The sequence below is a fragment of the Antechinus flavipes genome, chromosome 5, assembly GCF_016432865.1.
Source record: "Antechinus flavipes isolate AdamAnt ecotype Samford, QLD, Australia chromosome 5, AdamAnt_v2, whole genome shotgun sequence".
Lineage (NCBI taxonomy): Eukaryota > Metazoa > Chordata > Mammalia > Dasyuromorphia > Dasyuridae > Antechinus > Antechinus flavipes.
Window position 1 is genome coordinate 183,639,886 of NC_067402.1, and position 18,548 is coordinate 183,658,433.

Consider the following 18,548-nt stretch of genomic DNA (forward strand, 5'->3'; position numbering starts at 1 on the left):
ATCATCTGGAATATTAGGTAGTGATTATCAATATTGTTATTTGATCATTATCAAATAGCGAATCTTTCATTTTTTTTCTGTGAAGTATATATTTCACTGAATTATGAAATTTGTATTGAATGTTAGTATAGCTTGAGCTTCATGTGGAGACATATAGAATGAAATAATTCAGAATTACTGTTGCAATATGATGGGAAATGTAAAAACAAAATGTACTCCTATCCCTAACTTTCTGTTTATTGTATTCTGTAATCATATATGTGTAAGACATATTTAAAAAGCTGAACATCTTGAGGCTGCCACATCCTGACAATGTCCTGATTGAATATTGTTGAGAGTAACAAGAATGGTCTAATGCATCACCAGGATAGTTGCCCAGTTGATCCTGAGATAGTTGTCAAGGTCATTTATCACAAGAGTTCCTGGATAACGAGACAATATTTCAAGCAGAGGATTTTAACATTTCTCCTTCATAATGAAATTTTAGTGAGTAAAGTCTCATAATGGAACCTAAATTAAAATCAGAACAAATCTGAGCTATCTTTTATTCAATAAATGGGACCTAATTATATAATGTACTGTGACATTTTGGAATGAAAATAATAAATTTCAGAACTTGAACAGGCATTTCTTTTTAATTACCTTGTTTCATCAGGGCAAGATGGATTATACTTCTTCAGATCATCATCCAAACAAAAAAAGAAAGGTAGCAAACACTGAACTTTGTGGTGTGTCTGATCTTACAAGCATTTGCTATGCTGCAAAAGCAAAAATAAAATAAATAATTCTTTTCAAGCCAATCATTGAGTATATCTGTGCACAGAATCTCAGATTTGTGGAATTTAAATAAAAAAGTTTCATCCTAAATGTACCTTATAATTTGCAAAGATAAAAGGGAATTCTTTTTTGTTTTTGAAAAAATAATTGCAAAGCCTAAGTCAGTTGCTAGTAGTTGGAGTCAAAATTTGGACTCCAATTTGGAGCTAGAGTTGGAGTCAAAAGATCTAAATTCAAATCTTGCCCCCTACTACTTTCATAATTGTAGCGTTGGGCATATTTGGTCTTTAATTGCCATAAGCTTTAGTTCCTCTGTAGAATAAGTGAGTTGAATATGACCTCTGAAGTGCTTAATAATTCTAAATCTGTGATCCTTTCATCTGCTCTTTTTTGGGGGGGTGCTATTTTGGAGAGCTAATTGGGGGTATGTAATTTGCCCAAGGTCACACAGCTGATAAGTGTTAAGTGTCTCAGGTTGGATTTGAACTCAGGTCCTCCTGACTCCAGGGTTGGTGCTCTATCCACTGCACCTTATCTGTTCTTAATAGTGAAAAAAACAAAAAACAAAAAACAAAAAAACCCTTGTCTTTATTTTTTCATTGTAAACATTTCTTCTATTTTTTATCATTTTATGTCACTTTTATCATTTTTATACTAGACAACTTTTTGATTTCTTTTACTATTTTTTATTTCTTTTATTATTATTAATTATCATAGCTAGCATTTATATAACACTTTCAAGATCTAAAAGACACTTTGCAGATATCTCATTTTAAAAGAGAAAAGATAGAAAGGTCTCTTGTCTCTTCTCTCTGGTGCAACTAGGTGGTACCATAGTGCACAGAGCACAGGGGCCAGGAGTTAGGAAAACCTGTTTCAAATGCAGCACCAGACACTTAGGAGTGTAGTCATGGACAGGTCACTTAACCTTTTATTACCCCAGTTTCCTCATCTGTAAAATGGGGTTGATGACTGTACCTACCTCACAGGGTTGTTGTGAGGATCAAATGAGACAAAATTTGTAAAGCACACATACAGTACTTGACACAAAATTGGCACTATATGAATGTTAGCCACCACCACCATCAATGTCATCAAAGTTATCAACTAAAAATAAAAAGCATATGATATTCTTCCTATATTCTTGCCTATAATCATATTGTAATATATATGTGGAAAAATGTTTTGAAGATTTAGGAAGAATATTATAAATTAGTCAATTTAAACATGAGAAATATGGCCATTAAATATAGTTACCAATCATTATGTCATTTGTTATTAATATGTAAATGATACTAAATATCTCCATAGTACTTTTATATTTTTGAATGACATTTTTGATTTTGCAGCATTATATGACAGAGAACGAGAGATGCCTATTTGCTTTTTAAATAGCTTAGAATGATTATTTTCCACTTTTCTGGTTTTCTGAATTTTCTTAGCTGACCTTACTTTTACTATCCTTGTGTATAAATTGAATATTTAATGAGATGCAGCAATCTAATTAGATTTTAAACTTTTCTAACCCAACCCATATGTTGAATTTTACAAAGCAATGTTTTGTAGTGCTTTTTAAAAAAAGAAAGTGATAATTTTGTTTAATTCATGTAACATATATGACATTTTCAGTTCTCCCTAGTTCATTAGTGATTTTATCATAAAATTATAAGAAATGTCAAACCAACCTGTATCCTTTTAAGAAATTTTGCTTTATTTAGACTAAATTTTTTGGTACCCTTTCAAATATCATTAACCTGTTGAATACTGAACTGTTATAATAGTCTTATACAGTACACTTAGTTGCTCTTTTGTGGCTCCAAGATTTTATGTAAATAACACGTGCCTTCAGCTACACAAATACAATGGTGACTTGTCATCTATTGTATTTCTGTGTGAAGCAGACTTGTTTTAGAGATGATCTTGTGATGTGAATCATAGACTGAGAGTGAATAATGTCTTTTTCATTTCTTTCAGAACAACGAAAGAATTATGCCAGAGACAGCGTCAGTAGCATGTCAGATACAACTCAGTATCGTGTTGAAGTAAGATGTTTTTCTTCCTTCACTCTATATTATCGTTTTTCTTGACATATGAAAATATCTGGGATATCCAATGTATTTTAATGAAGAATGAAAACAAATTATAAATCCACAATCACTCCCAGCCTCGTTCTGTATATTATACAATCTAACCTTCTTTATACTTTTGCATTATAGAATATATTTTGAAATTGAACCAATAGTAGTTTCTTCAGGTGCAGGTGTTTTATTTTTAGATGTGCTCCCAAGCCATTTCTGCTTGCTCTATTTAGTTAACTGCTTTCATTTTGTAATTTGATGATTTAACTGAGCTCTTTGAAACTTTTTTTTTGGGGGGGATAAGGAGTTATTAATTAAATCCTATTTAGATTCCCTTTACTTATAGTAGAAAATACTTAAAAAGTATTAAAGTATTAAAAAGGAAATGTGACTTATTTAATTTTTTCTACAAAAGCTCAAATGTTAACATTTTAGGTTCATATTCTTAACTTAAATGCTGGAAGAATTTTCACTAATCTTTTGCAAGTACCTTCTGTTGATTGTTCAGAAATTAAAAGATTTTATCACAGACACTGACTGAAGCTGATATTCTCATATATCCCAGTTGATAGTAATCCATATTGTGAAAGCTATAAAATAAAGTTCTTGTTGTCATTGAATTGAATTGAACTGTAGTGATGGAATTTAATAATTGTAGAGAGACAGCCCTGGTATAATGGAAAAAGATGAAGGTACAAGTACTAATATTTAATATCTAATGTCATTGTGAATATGTTCTTTTGTTTTGTTTTTTACTGAGGCAATTGAGGTTAAGTGACTTGCCCAGAGTCACATAGCTAGGAAGTGTTAAGTGTCTGAGGTCAGATTTGAACTCAGGTCCTCATGACTTCAGGGCTGATGTTCTATACACTGTGCAACCTAGCTACTTCTGTAATTGTGAATATGGACAAGTAATTCTCCTTCTGTTTGCCCCATGAAAACTTAAAAGTTAAGAAAAGTTGCTATCTGCATTGTTGTAGGAAAGTTCCATAATTGCTAGTTGCCCAAAACAATGAAATCATAAATCAACTCCCCAAAAGATATGTTTGAAAGAAGACAAGGTACTGATTCTTAAAAACAAAGAAATTGAAATTCATGTTTGTTTAAATGTGATATCCATATAGTAAATCTTTATTACAGTGTGGTATATTATTGCTTAGCATTAGAAATATAATAGGTTGAATCATTTTCCCTTAATTAAAACACTATTGAACCATAGTTTTCCCAAGAAATAGATCCTATTGTTTGCCTTTTGATAGACAATGGTGCAAAAGATACCAGATTAGTAAGAATTAAAATAATAGAGCCAGAACTGTACTGTATTTTTATATATTTCTCTAGTGTAATTAACTTATCAATTTGTTTTTAAAAATGACAATGTTATGTCGTGTCTCATGTTTTTAAAATTTATGTTCCAATCAACAGCATCTGACTACTTTTGTACTGGATCGGAAAGAGGCTATGATAACAGTAGAAGATGGAATAAGAAAACTGAAATTGCTTGATGCCAAGGGCAAAGTTTGGACGCAGGATATGATTCTCCAAGTTGATGACAGAGCTGTGAGTCTGATTGATTTGGAGACAAAGGTAAATTTTGTAAATTGCAACCTTGTCATTATCTAAATCCTTTGAAAACTCAGGTCAAATTTATTATGGAATTGAAGATAATTCAATAAATGAAAGATTTAGTAATTCAAACAATGGAAGAGAACTCATAAAAAGGAATTTTTTAGTCAAATGTAATTATTTTAAATGTCTGCTTTGTTTTTAAAGTAAATTTTTCTTGAGAGTAAATTCTTTTTTGTCCCTCATGCATCATGCCCTTTCTCCCCATCTCTGTCTCTTAAATTCTCTGACTTCCAAGTTTCACCTACTATCCCACCTGTTTTTAGAAGTCTTTTCTAATCCCTTTTATTTCTAGTACTTTCACTTTTAAAAAATGTCCTATTCATTTTGTTTATTGATTGTAGGTCATTGGTTGGATCTTCTATTTCTCATTAAATTGTGAGCTCTTTTAAGAGCAAGGAATGTTTTTAGCTTTTCTTTTCATCTCTAGCACTTAGTAGAGTAACTAGTATTTTATGAGTTTATTTAAATGTTTATTGACTAACTAGCTAACATAGGCAAAGAACTTTTTATTTTCTGTTCTTTGAAATAAGAGATGAAGAAATCTTGTGTACTAAAACAATATGCCCTAATATTAGGTTTTTATTTTTGTTTTGCTTTAAGAATTTTTTCTTATGAGGTATCAATAAATGTAAACATTTTAATTCACAATGAAAAACAAAAAAGATGGTATATAAAACTTACCCTCTTTATGTACATTCCTCTGTATAAATCTTGAGTCCTTTATATATCTAAACACATACACACATATATAATTCAAATTTAAAATGGTAGTTTCATCACTATCCTACATGTCTGTTTCCCTTTTGAAGTCTATTCTACTATCTTGTTTATTTTTTTAATTGTTCATTGGTACTCTTTTTTTTCCTTTTCTTTTTCTTTTACAAGAATATTCTTACTGTCATAATTTTTATTTTATCATGAGCAAAATTATGTACCAGGGCATGAATAAGAAACATTTATGAATTAAATTAATTTTATGTATTGTTATAATTCTCAGTATTGCTTATTATTAAATTTTCAAGTGATACTTAAAAAAGAGTTTTCATATATTTCAATAAAATCTCAAATTCACATGTAGCTCTTTTATATATAAATGCACATGTATGTACTAGATGCCAGTGTATAGGATAAAGTTATCTCACTTGTTTTTTGATAAATGCAATAGGTTACTTGCTAACAGAATGATGATGAAAAGCTTTAAGAAATAGCTGGGTTATTTATTCAGCTTTTAAAAGTTTTTGTGTACTTCCTACTTGGAAATAATATAAAAAACTCTTATAATCTCAGTTTTTTTAACCTTGCTTTTTGAAGAGCAATTCATCCTCAATGTATTTCTTGTAAAATATAGATTTGTCTTAATGACAGTATTATTTGATTTCATTGAGTAGACTAACATTGTGGGAGTGTATTTATAGTTCTTTCCAAACTGGCATAGTTCCAGCTTTATTCTCAAAATAGTACAAATGATTGAGTATTCTGAGAACAAGATGTCACATTTATTATATGTTTATTAAAAAGAGAATGAGGGAGGAAAGGAGCAAGGGAGGGAGAAAGAGAGAGACAGAGATAACAGAGATAGAGACAGAAGAGAGATTATGTTAGACACACAAAAAAATGGAGATAGAGATAGGATGGGGGCAGGGAGTGGAAGAGAGAGAGAAAAAAATAAAAAGCAAAGGGGCTAAAGGTAGAAAAGAAGGGAGAAAGAAGGAAAGATTCTAGTGTAGCTGGCCTTTTTCTATATTATCAGCAGTTCTATATCTTCAGAAAATAAGCATTCCAAAGTTCATTTTCTCTCGGTTAATTAAAAATATAATCTGTTTCTCTTCATGTACATTCCTTTCCCTGTCTCTTCATTTTCCTACCCCACTCCACATTTTTTTCTTTTTAGGCTGTTTCCTTAGTATCAGTCAATTTTTAGCATTAAATCATTTGCCAGAGTTCATAGTAAGAGTGATTTACGCAATTTAAAATGACTAAGTAAGTTGTTGCCAGATAGGTGAAGCAGTGGATAGAGTGCTGGGACTAAAGTCAGGAAGACTCATCTTCCTTGAGCATGAATCAGACTTCAGACACTAATCAGCTATGTGACTCTGGACAAGTCACTTAACTCTGCCTCAGTTTCCAATCTGTAAAAAATGAGCTAGAAAAGAAAAGAGCAAATCATTCCAGCATTTTTGCCAAAAAAAAAACTCCAATATGGTCATGAAGAGTTGGAGACAAACTAAAATGATTGAATAACAACAACAATAAAGTTGTCCATTTTTTAGAATAGAAAATTCCAGAGACCTATAGCAGTTTAGAAATAAATCAGTGATGGATGGAAAGGGTAGAAAGACTGATACACTTGAAATCATAGACTGGGTTTGAATCCTGGCTCTGTCATTTTCTTTCTGTGTGACTTTGGGCCAGTCACTTATATTCTCATGGCCTCTGTTTAGTTATCTGTAAAGTGAAGGAATTACACTGGGTGATTGAGTTGCTTTCAAGTTCTAGATTCTTGAGGGCAAATAATGTGTTATTTTTGTATTTGTATCTCCAACACTTAGAATAGTGCCTGGTACTTAACAGGTTCTTAGTAAATATGTAAAACATTGATTATATAAATACAATGCAGGATGATTATAGAAATATAATTATAGTTAATTTACGTTTTCCTTTAATCTATAGAATGAACTGGAGAATTTCCCTTTAAACACAATCCAGCACTGTCAAGCCATGATGAATGCATGCAACTATGATTCAATTCTTGCTTTAATATGCAAAGAACCAGCTCAGAGCAAACCAGATCTTCATCTTTTCCAGTGTGATGAGATTAAGGTAAAAAATTATTGAAGAATTTTCTCTAGAGGGCTAGAATTGAACAGATTTCTACTGATTCTATAAGGGGAGGATCTCATCTTCCTAATCATATTGTTTTTTCTTTAATAATAACTTTTTATTTTCAAAATACATGCAAAGATATTTTTTAACATTTATCCTTGCAAAATCTTGTGTTCCAATTTTTTCAATCTTTCTTCCTTTCCTCCCCTCCCCAAGACAGCAAGTAATCCAACATAGGTTAAACATGGGCAATTCTTCTAAATATATTTTTACATTTTTTCTGATCATATTGTGAAAACAAACTAGCTTTTCCTTTCTCAAAACTTTCTAGCATGATCATGAAGAGAAATATCAGATATAAATGGGGAAAGAATTAAATTTATTTTAAGAAAAAATCCATTTGAGGGGAGAGATTAATTGTATGGGATGTAGATCCATTAGAATATATTAGGTGACAAGATGTTAAACATTTTCCAAGTATCCTAAATTTGTAATAAATAGGATTTTTTCAATCTTGCTTTATAAATTAGTCACGAAGTTCAGTTCTGTTAAGCACTAATCAAATAGCATAGTCTATTGCAGTGAAACACTTGGAACATTTCCCAGGATATCATTGAAGAGTTGACTGGTTAATTACATGACATGACTAAATTGCTTAGAATTTGTAATCCTCAAGTTATATATGAGCATAGTTACCTGCTCAAATAGACTGTTGTCAGAGGGATCATATTCTATATTCTAGAATTTCCAAATGATGATTAAAATTTATTGATGTCTCTTAGAAAGTTAGAAGGTGTCTTTCACCTTGAGCATCTTTATCTTATGAATGGAATTCCCTGAATGATGTGTTTTTCTGATACCTTCATTGGGCCATTTTGTACTGATTGCTTCTTGGTCAAGACACTTTTATAGTTTTCTGGAAATTCATTTGCCTTTTCTCTTACTGAAATTCTCTAAAGTTAGAGACCCCATAGATTCAATTTGATCACATGAATATAATTTTCTTTAGACATTCAAATTAATGAAATTATAGAAGGGTTTATTACAAAGTCATTTTGAAGAGACCCTTGGCATTCAACTAATTTGCATATATTCATTGACTGGTTGGTAGTTAGTACTTTTTGAGACTGGCAGTACACATTTAAATTATGCAATAATTGGATATGTTAAAGCAACAGATATTCCATGATTATATTGAACTATAGCTGCTTCACAGGAGATAAAATGTCAGATCAAATCAGATGTTTATGAAGATATTCAGCTGATATACTGGATTCCAAAGGTTATTGAGCAGGATTGTCAGATTTTAGTACTTATGATAAAGGATATAATGTTGTTTGTAACAGTCAAACTGGCTAGCACACTGACTTGTCACAGCCATTTGACTGGGCTATTATATAAATTTTGTAGATACTTCCTCATTCCACTTTGTATATTTAGCAATTTGAACCATAATGAGCATGGGAGAACTTGGAGATGCCAAAATTTAAAGTACCCTCATACAATTTGGGCTTCTTTTAGCAGGTAGAAAGAAATGAGCTTAGCACTTAGTTAAACATAAGAACTAAATTGTAAAGGTAACATTTTCTTTTCTCTGGCTGTCCTGGCCTCTGCTTATTGCCTCCCTTGGTTTCTGCCTCCTGCCTATAGGACCCTAAGTCAAAAAGTCTCCTTCCATTTAACTCAACTAGTCATTCTGATAATGGTTTTATGGTGCTTGTATCAAGTGCCAAATTTGTGAGTTTATACTGTTAACAACTCTCTGAATCTTAAAGATGTCACAAATCATAATAAGAAAAAAAAAAGGAATATTAAATCTCACATGGAATCCTAAAAATCGGCAGCACTTCTGTTGGGTATATATAACACAGCAGTAAATTCTTATTGCACTCCTCCTCTAGTTCTAGGAAATCATATGGAAAGTGAAGTTTTAACATGTATATAATATCAAGGTTGCTTTGAAATTACAGACTTTTCACTTCCTCCAAATTTGTCAATATTTTTTTTATTTATTGGATCATAGAATCTTAGAGACGGAAAGGACCTTTAAAATCATTGAGTCCAACTTCCTTTTCTTTGTTAGGAATTTCCTAAATAAGGCTAAAATGACATATTATTTGTAAACTACTTTGCAAACTTAGAGAACTATATAAATGCTAGTTATAATAATTTTTATTACTGATACTATTGATATAGTTATTATATTTGCTATGTCTACCTGAGAATTACATTAGACAGAGATGAATTTCAATACCTCTAGCTCCAAAATTCTAAGATTCTAGTATTGCACTGTAATTTATTTTTAAATGTAGTTATATGAAATAAATATTATAAAAGAATGTAGTCTATCTTTCAGTGGGATCTTGATGATGGAGACTGGCCAAAAAAATGTCATTATACATGTAAGAGAGAAACATTTTAATAGCGACTCAGTTCAAGAACAATACATTGGAACAAAAACACATTATATATTTAGAAAGTTCATCATGTGGGAGAAAGATCCATAATTATTCAAATGTCTAATGAGACTAGTTGGGATGTGGTACCAGAATATAGTCCATGTTTGAAAGGGACATTTGTCTTAAAAGAGATTATTTTGTGACTTAGTAGTAGAGTAGTAATGACACTTCATGCAATAACTATTAAGTATGGGATTTGTACCCTGGGCTTCTTGACTGGTCCAACACTCTATTTACTCTACCAAACTATTTCATGCTAAGCTTTTAAACAATCAATTAACATAGAAAAAAATCTTCCAGGTAATTTTTGCTTTTATCATTTTAGGCGAATCTCATTGGTGAAGATATTGAAAGTGCAATCAGTGACAGTAAAGGAGGAAAGCAGAAAAGACGGCCTGAGGCACTAAGGTAAATATATAAAACAATATCAAGTATTAATTGAGGTTAAAACATATCTCCTTAAAACTTTCAGATTTAACCAAAAGTAGAGGATAAGCATACAACTTTAAAAAATCTTTATAGCAAGAGAACCAGGCCAAATTTGTTAGAATAAGAGGCATCCCTCAAATGATAAATGGTTAAAGGATAGGAATAGGTAGTTTCAGAGGAAGAAATCAGAATTATAAATAGCTAAGTAAGATAAAATACTCTGTTACTAATAATTAGAAAAATGCAAATTAAAACAACTCTGAGCTTATCAGATAGACTAAGAACAAAAAAGAAAATCATAAATGCTGGAGTGGTTGTGAGAAAATAGGTACACTAATGCACATTGTTGAATTAGTCTGATTATCCTAGAAAGAAGTTTAGAATTATGCCCCCACATTCTTATTAAACTGTACAGATTCTTGATCCAGAAATACTGCTTGTAGTTGTATACCCCAAGGAGATCAAAGAAAGAGGAAAAGGACCAAAGCATCGAAAAATATTTATAGCACATCTTTTTGTGATAACAAAAAATTGGAAATTGGAGGGATATCCATCAATTGAGAAATAGCTGAAAAAGTTATAATATATGAATATGATAGAATACTGTTATTCTGTAAGAAATGATGACATAGGTGGTTTTAGAAAATTTGGGGAAGACTTGTATGAATAAATGGAAAGTGAAGTGATCAGAAGTAGAACAATTTTTACAGGAATCACAAATAATTGTAAAGTTTATCTTTGGAATTAATCAGCATACTGACCAAACACAATTTCAAAAGACTTAAAACATGGGACATATAGAAAGACAGCTGATGAATTTAGAATAAGATAGAAACATGTTTTCTCCTGTTTCTTTTTCTTGCCTTTTTTATTGGAAAATGGCTGATTTGGAAATTTATTTTGCTTTTCTAAACATATTTGTAATGAGTTTCATTTTTCTTGCCTATTAATTGGTTGGAAGAGGAAGAAAATTTGAAGCTTAAAATTGAGTTATAAAAAATAACTTCAAATTTGAAGATTTGTTTTCAATGTTACATGTTACATTTTAACAAATTTGTTAATATATTTTTTGTTTATAGTATTGAAATGGACAAAGGACTGGCCTTTCCTTCCTTCCCTCAGTCTTAGGGCCTCGAGCTGGCATAGAAGGGTCTGCTCAGCTAGATTAAAGGAGGTGTTTTGCACTTCAAAGTGCCTGCTCAACAATGAGGGGTATCTGTTCGATAACCCAGACCTATAAACTATGTTAAACATCTACCATTGTATCTTTCCTCTGGTAAAGTCGAGTCACTGTTTAATGTCAAAGGTGCCAGCAAGGGTGAACAAGAATGCTTATAAGGCTGTCCCTACTTCAGTTGGCACGGAACCATGCCAGAATCCTACTGGAGATCCATCCTGGCCATGTAGACCATTTAGGCCAGTTACAAATAAATTATTTCTAAATTATGAATTACTATGGCCGTCTTGAATTCTATTGCCTGGGTTATTCAGTATCATAGAATCTAAAAGTTAGAAAAAACCTTTGAAATTGTTGAGTAAAATTTCCTTTTCTTTGTAGGAATTCCCTTTGCAGTATCCTTAGCATTCATGACAGATGGTCTTTCTACATCTGTTTGAATATTATTTATCACAGAGAATTTATTGCCTCACAAGGTTGGTCACTTGAAAATTCTACCCAGTAAGTCTAGTTCCTTTCCCAAATGATAGCTCCTCAAATAATTGAAGAAGGCTAGCTACATAATAAATGTATATTGACAATGATAACCTTGCCTCCTCCCCTTCACAAAGTTTTCTTCTTTCAGATCATTCAGTTTTCTTCTATGAAATTAGTTTCAGAATTTTGACCATCTAGTTGGTTTTTTCTAAGCAAGCTTGCATCATAAGAATTGAATAATAATATTCTAGATATAATCTGGAATATTGCATATCATCAAGTCATAGCATATTAGAATTACAAGGATCATACATTCATATATGTGTGTACACATACACATATATATGATATGATTATTAAGTGAAGAATTGATTTGTTTCTGGCCTGAATTAAGATTTTTCAGTGGTGCAGGAAATTATATCAATTATGTCAAGGTATTTAACCTTTATATCGTGGACCTTTTGGTCAGTCTGTTAAAATCTGTGGATACCTTCTCAGAACAATATTCTTAAATGCATAAAAATAACATTTGGAAGATTACAAAGGAAAACAATTATATTGAAATATTCATCAAAATATTTTTCAGAATTCATGGACCCAAGGTTAAGAATGATTTCATTAAGTTGGAACAGAAACAAGATCTATTTTGACCTTGATAAAGTTAATTTTCTCTTTTCTTCTTTTTAGCTTTATTGATACATTTTGTTTTTTATTCCACAGTCATCTCCTGATGAACTTAAAATCTGTCACTCCTTCCTCTTGTCAACCCTTCCTTGTAACAACAACAACAAAAAAAATAGTTAAGCAAAAAATGTAATTGCCTGACAATAGTAATTTTCAAGTTGAGGAAATGATACTCTTTTCAAAGAATTGCTGAGTTCTCTAAACAGATGATAAAGGGTTTATTTGTTCTGCTTTTTTTAAAGGATGATTGCAAAATCTGACAGCAGTATTCCTCCTCCACCAAGAGCTCCTGCCCCTGTTCCTCCAGGGACCGTTACACAGGTAGATGTTAGAAGTCGTGTGGCAGCCTGGTCAGCGTGGGCAGCTGATCAAGGAGAAAGTAAGTATTTGTGTGAACTGCTTTTACTGAATGCTAACTCTAATTGGGCAAATGGTTGTTGCTTAGCTAATAGAACTCTGTAAATATCTGGCTAATAAATAGTCCTCAGCTTTCAAATGCTGAAATTGATTCATTGTTTAAAGACAATAGATACTTGAAAACAAAAGAAATAAAATAGGAATTTGATGCCAGGAGACTAGAGGGTTTTGGAGTTCATTTAATCATTTTTCAGTCATACTTGACTCTTTGTTGACCCCATTTTGGGGTCTTCTAGGCAAATATACTAGAGTGATTTGCCATTTTCTTTTCATTTTGCAGATGAGGAAACTAAGGCAAGCAGGGCTCAGTGATTTGCCCAGGGTCACAAAGTTTGTAATTGTGTGAGGTTAGATTTGAACTCAAGAGGATGAGCTTCCTTGACTCCACTTATGACACTCTTATCTATTGAGTGCCTTCTCTACAAATTGTTCTCCATTGTGTTTTAATACAAGTAGCCTTTTATATTCCTCAATTACAGTGTCCCAAATGATAAATTTGATGGTGCAGTGAAAAGAAGAAATTTTATTTCACTGGCAAATAGCCATTAGAGGACTATCCAAATGGTAAACTTTAGAGTACAAAAGTATATTCAGAGAAATTGCTTCACTCTCTATTCCACTTATCATCATCATAACTCCTGTATTAGCTTCAGAATAAATAGTTCTGACTACACTGAAAATTTTCTTTGATAGCAAATTAAGGTTTTGGACTAGATTACTTCTAGGTCCTTTCCAGCTCTATATCTACAATACTATGATCTGATAAAAGATGCAGGAATGGTACTAGAATTGAGGATAGATAACTAACCATTTGGTTCCACTAGTTTGTATTATTAAAAGGAAGTAAGCCATAGTATTCACTACTTACTGTTGTACTTGGAATCACTAGAATTCATTAGCGCTGGAAAGGACTTTAGGAAAAAAAAACAACCCCCTCATTTAACAGATGAGGCAGTTAAGATCCAAAAGAACTGAGGGACTTGCCAAAGCTAGCAAATGTTAGAGTTGGGACTAAGCTGAGTTCTTTTGATTCCCACTTTATTCCTTTTCTACTGTGCCATATCGCTTTTAATTATGTTATTCAATTATATTCAGTGGAATTTACAACTCTAAAATAAAACAATATGACATGTCATATTGAATAACAATGGAATGGAGAATGATTTGATATGTTATATGTAAAACTAAAGTTTACATTCAATTGTGTTTCACTTTGGGGATTTTTTAAATATTTAAGAGGTTGCTTATTTAAATTCTACAACTAAACACATGAAAATAGCAGCTCTTTAGTGTAACTGCTTTTAAAAATAAAATAAGACATACAAATTACTCTTCTTAATTTTTTGACAGTTACTATTTTCAGCAGTTATGAACATTTCTGGCAAGCATACTTGATGTTCCCTTAAACTTGGCAATTTTTTATAAAATCTGTTTAAATAGTTGCTCGGAATATTTTCTGGTTTGTGTGTATGTGTTTTCTGGAGGGATTTTGTGCTCTTGTTTTTCTTAAAGAAAGAATAGCCCTTTTACATTTTTAGAATTTAAAATAAACCTGTAAAGATGTAAGAAAAATTCATGTAAAAGCATATAATAAAGGACAGATAAGTTAATATCCCAGCAATGCTCAACCATTACAGTTTTCAATTCACCATAAAGTATATATATCCTCTCAGTAATGTCATCCATTTCTATGGATTCAATTACCACTTGTGTGTTGATAACTCCCAGATCTAGATATATACTCCTTGGCTCACTTCTTGAGCTCCATTTTTGTAATCATCAATTACCTATTCCCAAGAGGGAACCCCATTGATTTTTCAAATTAAACTTTTCTTTTTCTGTTTTAAAATTAAAGCCTTTTATTTTCAAAACATATGCATGGATAATTTTTCAACATACAAATTAAAATTTTCAAGGACAAACATCATTACCTTACTCCTTAACTCTGTAATTTTTCATATCACATAAAATAACAATTTTGGTATCATCCTCAATAAATCAGTTTCTAAATTTTATTAAATCTCCCTACAACATATCCATTCCCTTCATTCTATTCATTCTTACCAACTTTGTTCACACCCTCATCACCTTTCACCTGGACCATTGTACTGTTTCCTGTTTGGGCTCTGTGTTTCTAGTCTCTTTCCTCTCTAATCCATTCTCTAACTAGATAGCAAAATGATCTTACTAAAGCACAATTCTGACCAGCTCACTCTTCTTTTCAGGAACTTTAGGAATACCCTATTCCTTCTAGGTAAAGTGGCTTCAGCTTACCTTTCCAAATTGATTCCACATAAATCCCCTTCCCATACCCAGATTTCAGCCAAAATGGCTAAAAGTTATGTGAGTGTTGGCCAAACTTTCCTCTCTATCCTTCCTATCTTTCCATAGGCTATCTTTGCCATGGCTAGAACTTGCTCCCTTTTCAGCTCTCTCTGAATGCCTTTTTAGCATTCTGAGCTTCTTTCAAGATTCAGCTCATATGGGTCGTCCTACATAAATCTTGATGCCTTTTCCTTAGTGGAAACAACAACCTTGTAAAGTGGCTAATTATTTACATTTTGTATATGAGGAAACTAAGGCAGAGACTAAGTGATTTACCAGGGTCACATAGCTAATAAGATATGAAGCAGGATTTAAACTCAGGTTTTCCTGACTCTCAATCTAGGGCTCATCAACCCCATACCTAACTGTTTAGCTGCAGATTAAGCAGGAAGAAAAAAAAAGGGATGGGTATGTAGGGAGGCAAAGAATGAGCGCTAATCCTTGAATTGGAATATATTTAGTGACTGAGAATTATAGATGTCTAATAGAAGTTCTGCAGTTTCCAGATGACTTCTTCTGCTTGTCTGTTTTCATTTTTATTTACATGGATTGGTACTTCCTGGACTCTTGACTGAGGCTTTTTGTTTATTTATTTATTTTCTCTAGTAGTAATGCCTGAAAAACCCAGGCATTATGAACCTGAAGAAACAGCTGAGATGATGGCAGCCAGGATTGACAGGGATGTTGTAAGTAAAAACTATAAACTTTGGGATATTGGTTTTGAAGATGATTTAAAAGAAAACATTTTTAAATAATAATTTCATAAATAGGAAAGTATTCTTCTTTTAGACTGGTAATCTATGTTAAAGTTGTTCTTTATCTCTGTTTATCTCTGTTTGTTATTTTGGCCCTTTGATTTTATTGTATATGATGATTCCTGCTGTGGAATCTTCCTCCATCAATATCCATCAATAATTCATGCATAATCGTTGGTTTTAGAGATGTGCTTAGGGCACTGTGAGGTTAATAGATGTTCTTGTGGTCACCAATTAAACATTTTAGTGGCAATTCTTGAACTCAAGTCTTCCTGACTTCAAAGCCAGTTTCCTATCCATTATACTATACTTTTTTTCTTTTATTTTTATGACTGTATCTTGCTACAGTAAATGAGCATTAAATACTAAGTAGTTCATATGATAGCAATCTGTGAGAAATTTAGATTGATAGTGTTAATATCTGGCTTCTCTTATTCTCTACTTTGTAAATTATAATTTTGATAATCTAAGTACCAAAACAAGTTTGGATTTGCTTTTAGTATGACCTTTAATGTAACCCTTATTGAAAAGTAATTGTAGAATTCCTGAAATATGAACATATAATTTCTAATGGTATAATTTAGTATTAGAAGGTCTTTTACCACAATCTAAATGTGTGAAGTTGCAACAGTGTTTTGTATTAGTGCAGTGTATTCTCTGTTTCATATGTGTAAAAATATCTTTAAATTTAGCAATAGAAAGTTTGTAATTTTCTAATTAAATATTAAAACCTATTACATATATATGGAAGAAAAACAAATTGTAGACTTTTTCTGACAACTAAATCAATTTGTGATAATTCTCAAACATTTGAAATATTAATGTATCATTAAATAATTTTTTTACATGGAAACTCTGCAATGCCTCCATTATTGTGGGCATATCAGTCAAATTGTCATAAAATTGTATATCTCCTTCATTCCAAAAATAATACTATATATACTTTTTATGGTAATACTTATTAAGAAAACACACCAATATTAAAGCAAGTAATTTAATCTTGTATGTGTATATGTGTATGTATGTAACTAAATACATTTATATATTACATTAGAGTTAATTGGATAAATGTTTAATAATTTGAGTAGTCATTATAAAACGTTTTCATGATAGCATTTGGAAATAGGAAAAATATGATATTACATTTCAGCCACTGGAATATTTATTCAGTTCTCTTTCCTACTTCTCATGGTAATCTTAAATTTCTGCAAATAAAATTTTGTCAAGTTCTTAATTTTTCTTTAATGACTCAATATGTATAGCAATCATAATATTATTTAAATTCTTTTCTTCTCATGTTTTAGCAAATCTTAAATCATATTTTGGATGACATTGAATTTTTTATCACCAAACTTCAAAAAGCAGCTGAAGCATTTTCTGAGCTTTCTAAAAGGAAAAAGACTAAGAAAAGTAAAAAGAAAGGCCCAGGTGGTAAGTTGGATTTTATTCCGTTTTTAAAATTCAGTAAGAATTCCAAATTGGAACAAATTCTGCAGTTCCATCATAACCTAGGGAAAAACTATTCAAGAAAATGGTTGTTAGTCTCATTGGGATCCCAGATATAATAGGAATGGATTGGGATGGATGCTGCAAAGAGTGCACATTTGCACTTGCATAGTTTCTAATTAGGAGAGTAGCTAGGGTACCATGCCCAAATCAGCATTAGGACTTTTTGTTTGAAATGTAAGAATTGTGGTATATATGTGTTATGTGCATGTTAAAATTAGAATTGGATTTTAATAAAATAAATGTTATATATGGTATTTATATATATGATAGATATGTGGTAAATAGATGTATAACAGAGGAAAAACTAGTTTAATAATTATAAATTTTTATAACTTGAATACAAATAGAATGATTCTTGCATACAAAGAAAAATCAAAGATGTATTTTAAAACATCATCCAATAGTATGTTGACTAAAGGAAGCATTGTGAGACAAAAAGACAGCTACAGTTTTAAAATGAAAAGTTTGAATAAAATTTGGTATATTTTAAGCTACTTCAGAAAATTAGGAATTAGGATTCTGATAATCAACAAGGATAAATTCAAATTATATGGTAATGAAAAAATACTTGCATACTTAAAGATACCATCAGAAATGAAAAAATATTAGATTTGCTCATTTTTGGCCTTTGATTTTATGTTGGACATAACTAACAGCATAGCAACTATTTTTTTTTATGATTTTTAATAGTATTTTATCTTTCCAATTACATGTAAAGATAGTTTTCAACATTCATTTTTGTAACATTTTATGTTTCAAAATTTTCCCCTTTGTTTTTTATTTTATTTCTCCCCAAAGCAGCAAATAATCTGATATAGATTAAATATTCTTTTAAATATATTTCCATAATTTGTCATGTTGTGCAAGAAAAATCAAGACACGAAAGAGATAAAACAAACAAAAAGGTGAAAATACTATGTTTTCATCTACACTCAGTCTCCATAGTTCTCCTTCTAGAAGCTGATGACATTTTTTACCCCAAATCTGTTGGAATATTAGCAAATAATTT

General features: G+C 31.2%; 1 protein-coding gene across 1 annotated transcript in view; it reads left to right on the plus strand.

Moving 5' to 3' along the window:
- The window catches only part of EPS8 (epidermal growth factor receptor pathway substrate 8), a 230,289-nt gene that overhangs the window by 142,082 nt on the left and 69,659 nt on the right, over window positions 1-18,548 (plus strand). Inside the window, exons 5-11 of the mRNA XM_052000226.1 lie at window positions 2,752-2,819; window positions 4,281-4,442; window positions 7,155-7,304; window positions 10,092-10,174; window positions 12,776-12,912; window positions 15,882-15,961; window positions 17,335-17,461. Coding sequence (XP_051856186.1) covers window positions 2,752-2,819; window positions 4,281-4,442; window positions 7,155-7,304; window positions 10,092-10,174; window positions 12,776-12,912; window positions 15,882-15,961; window positions 17,335-17,461 — 807 coding nt within the window. The remainder of the gene's footprint in view (window positions 1-2,751; window positions 2,820-4,280; window positions 4,443-7,154; window positions 7,305-10,091; window positions 10,175-12,775; window positions 12,913-15,881; window positions 15,962-17,334; window positions 17,462-18,548) is intronic.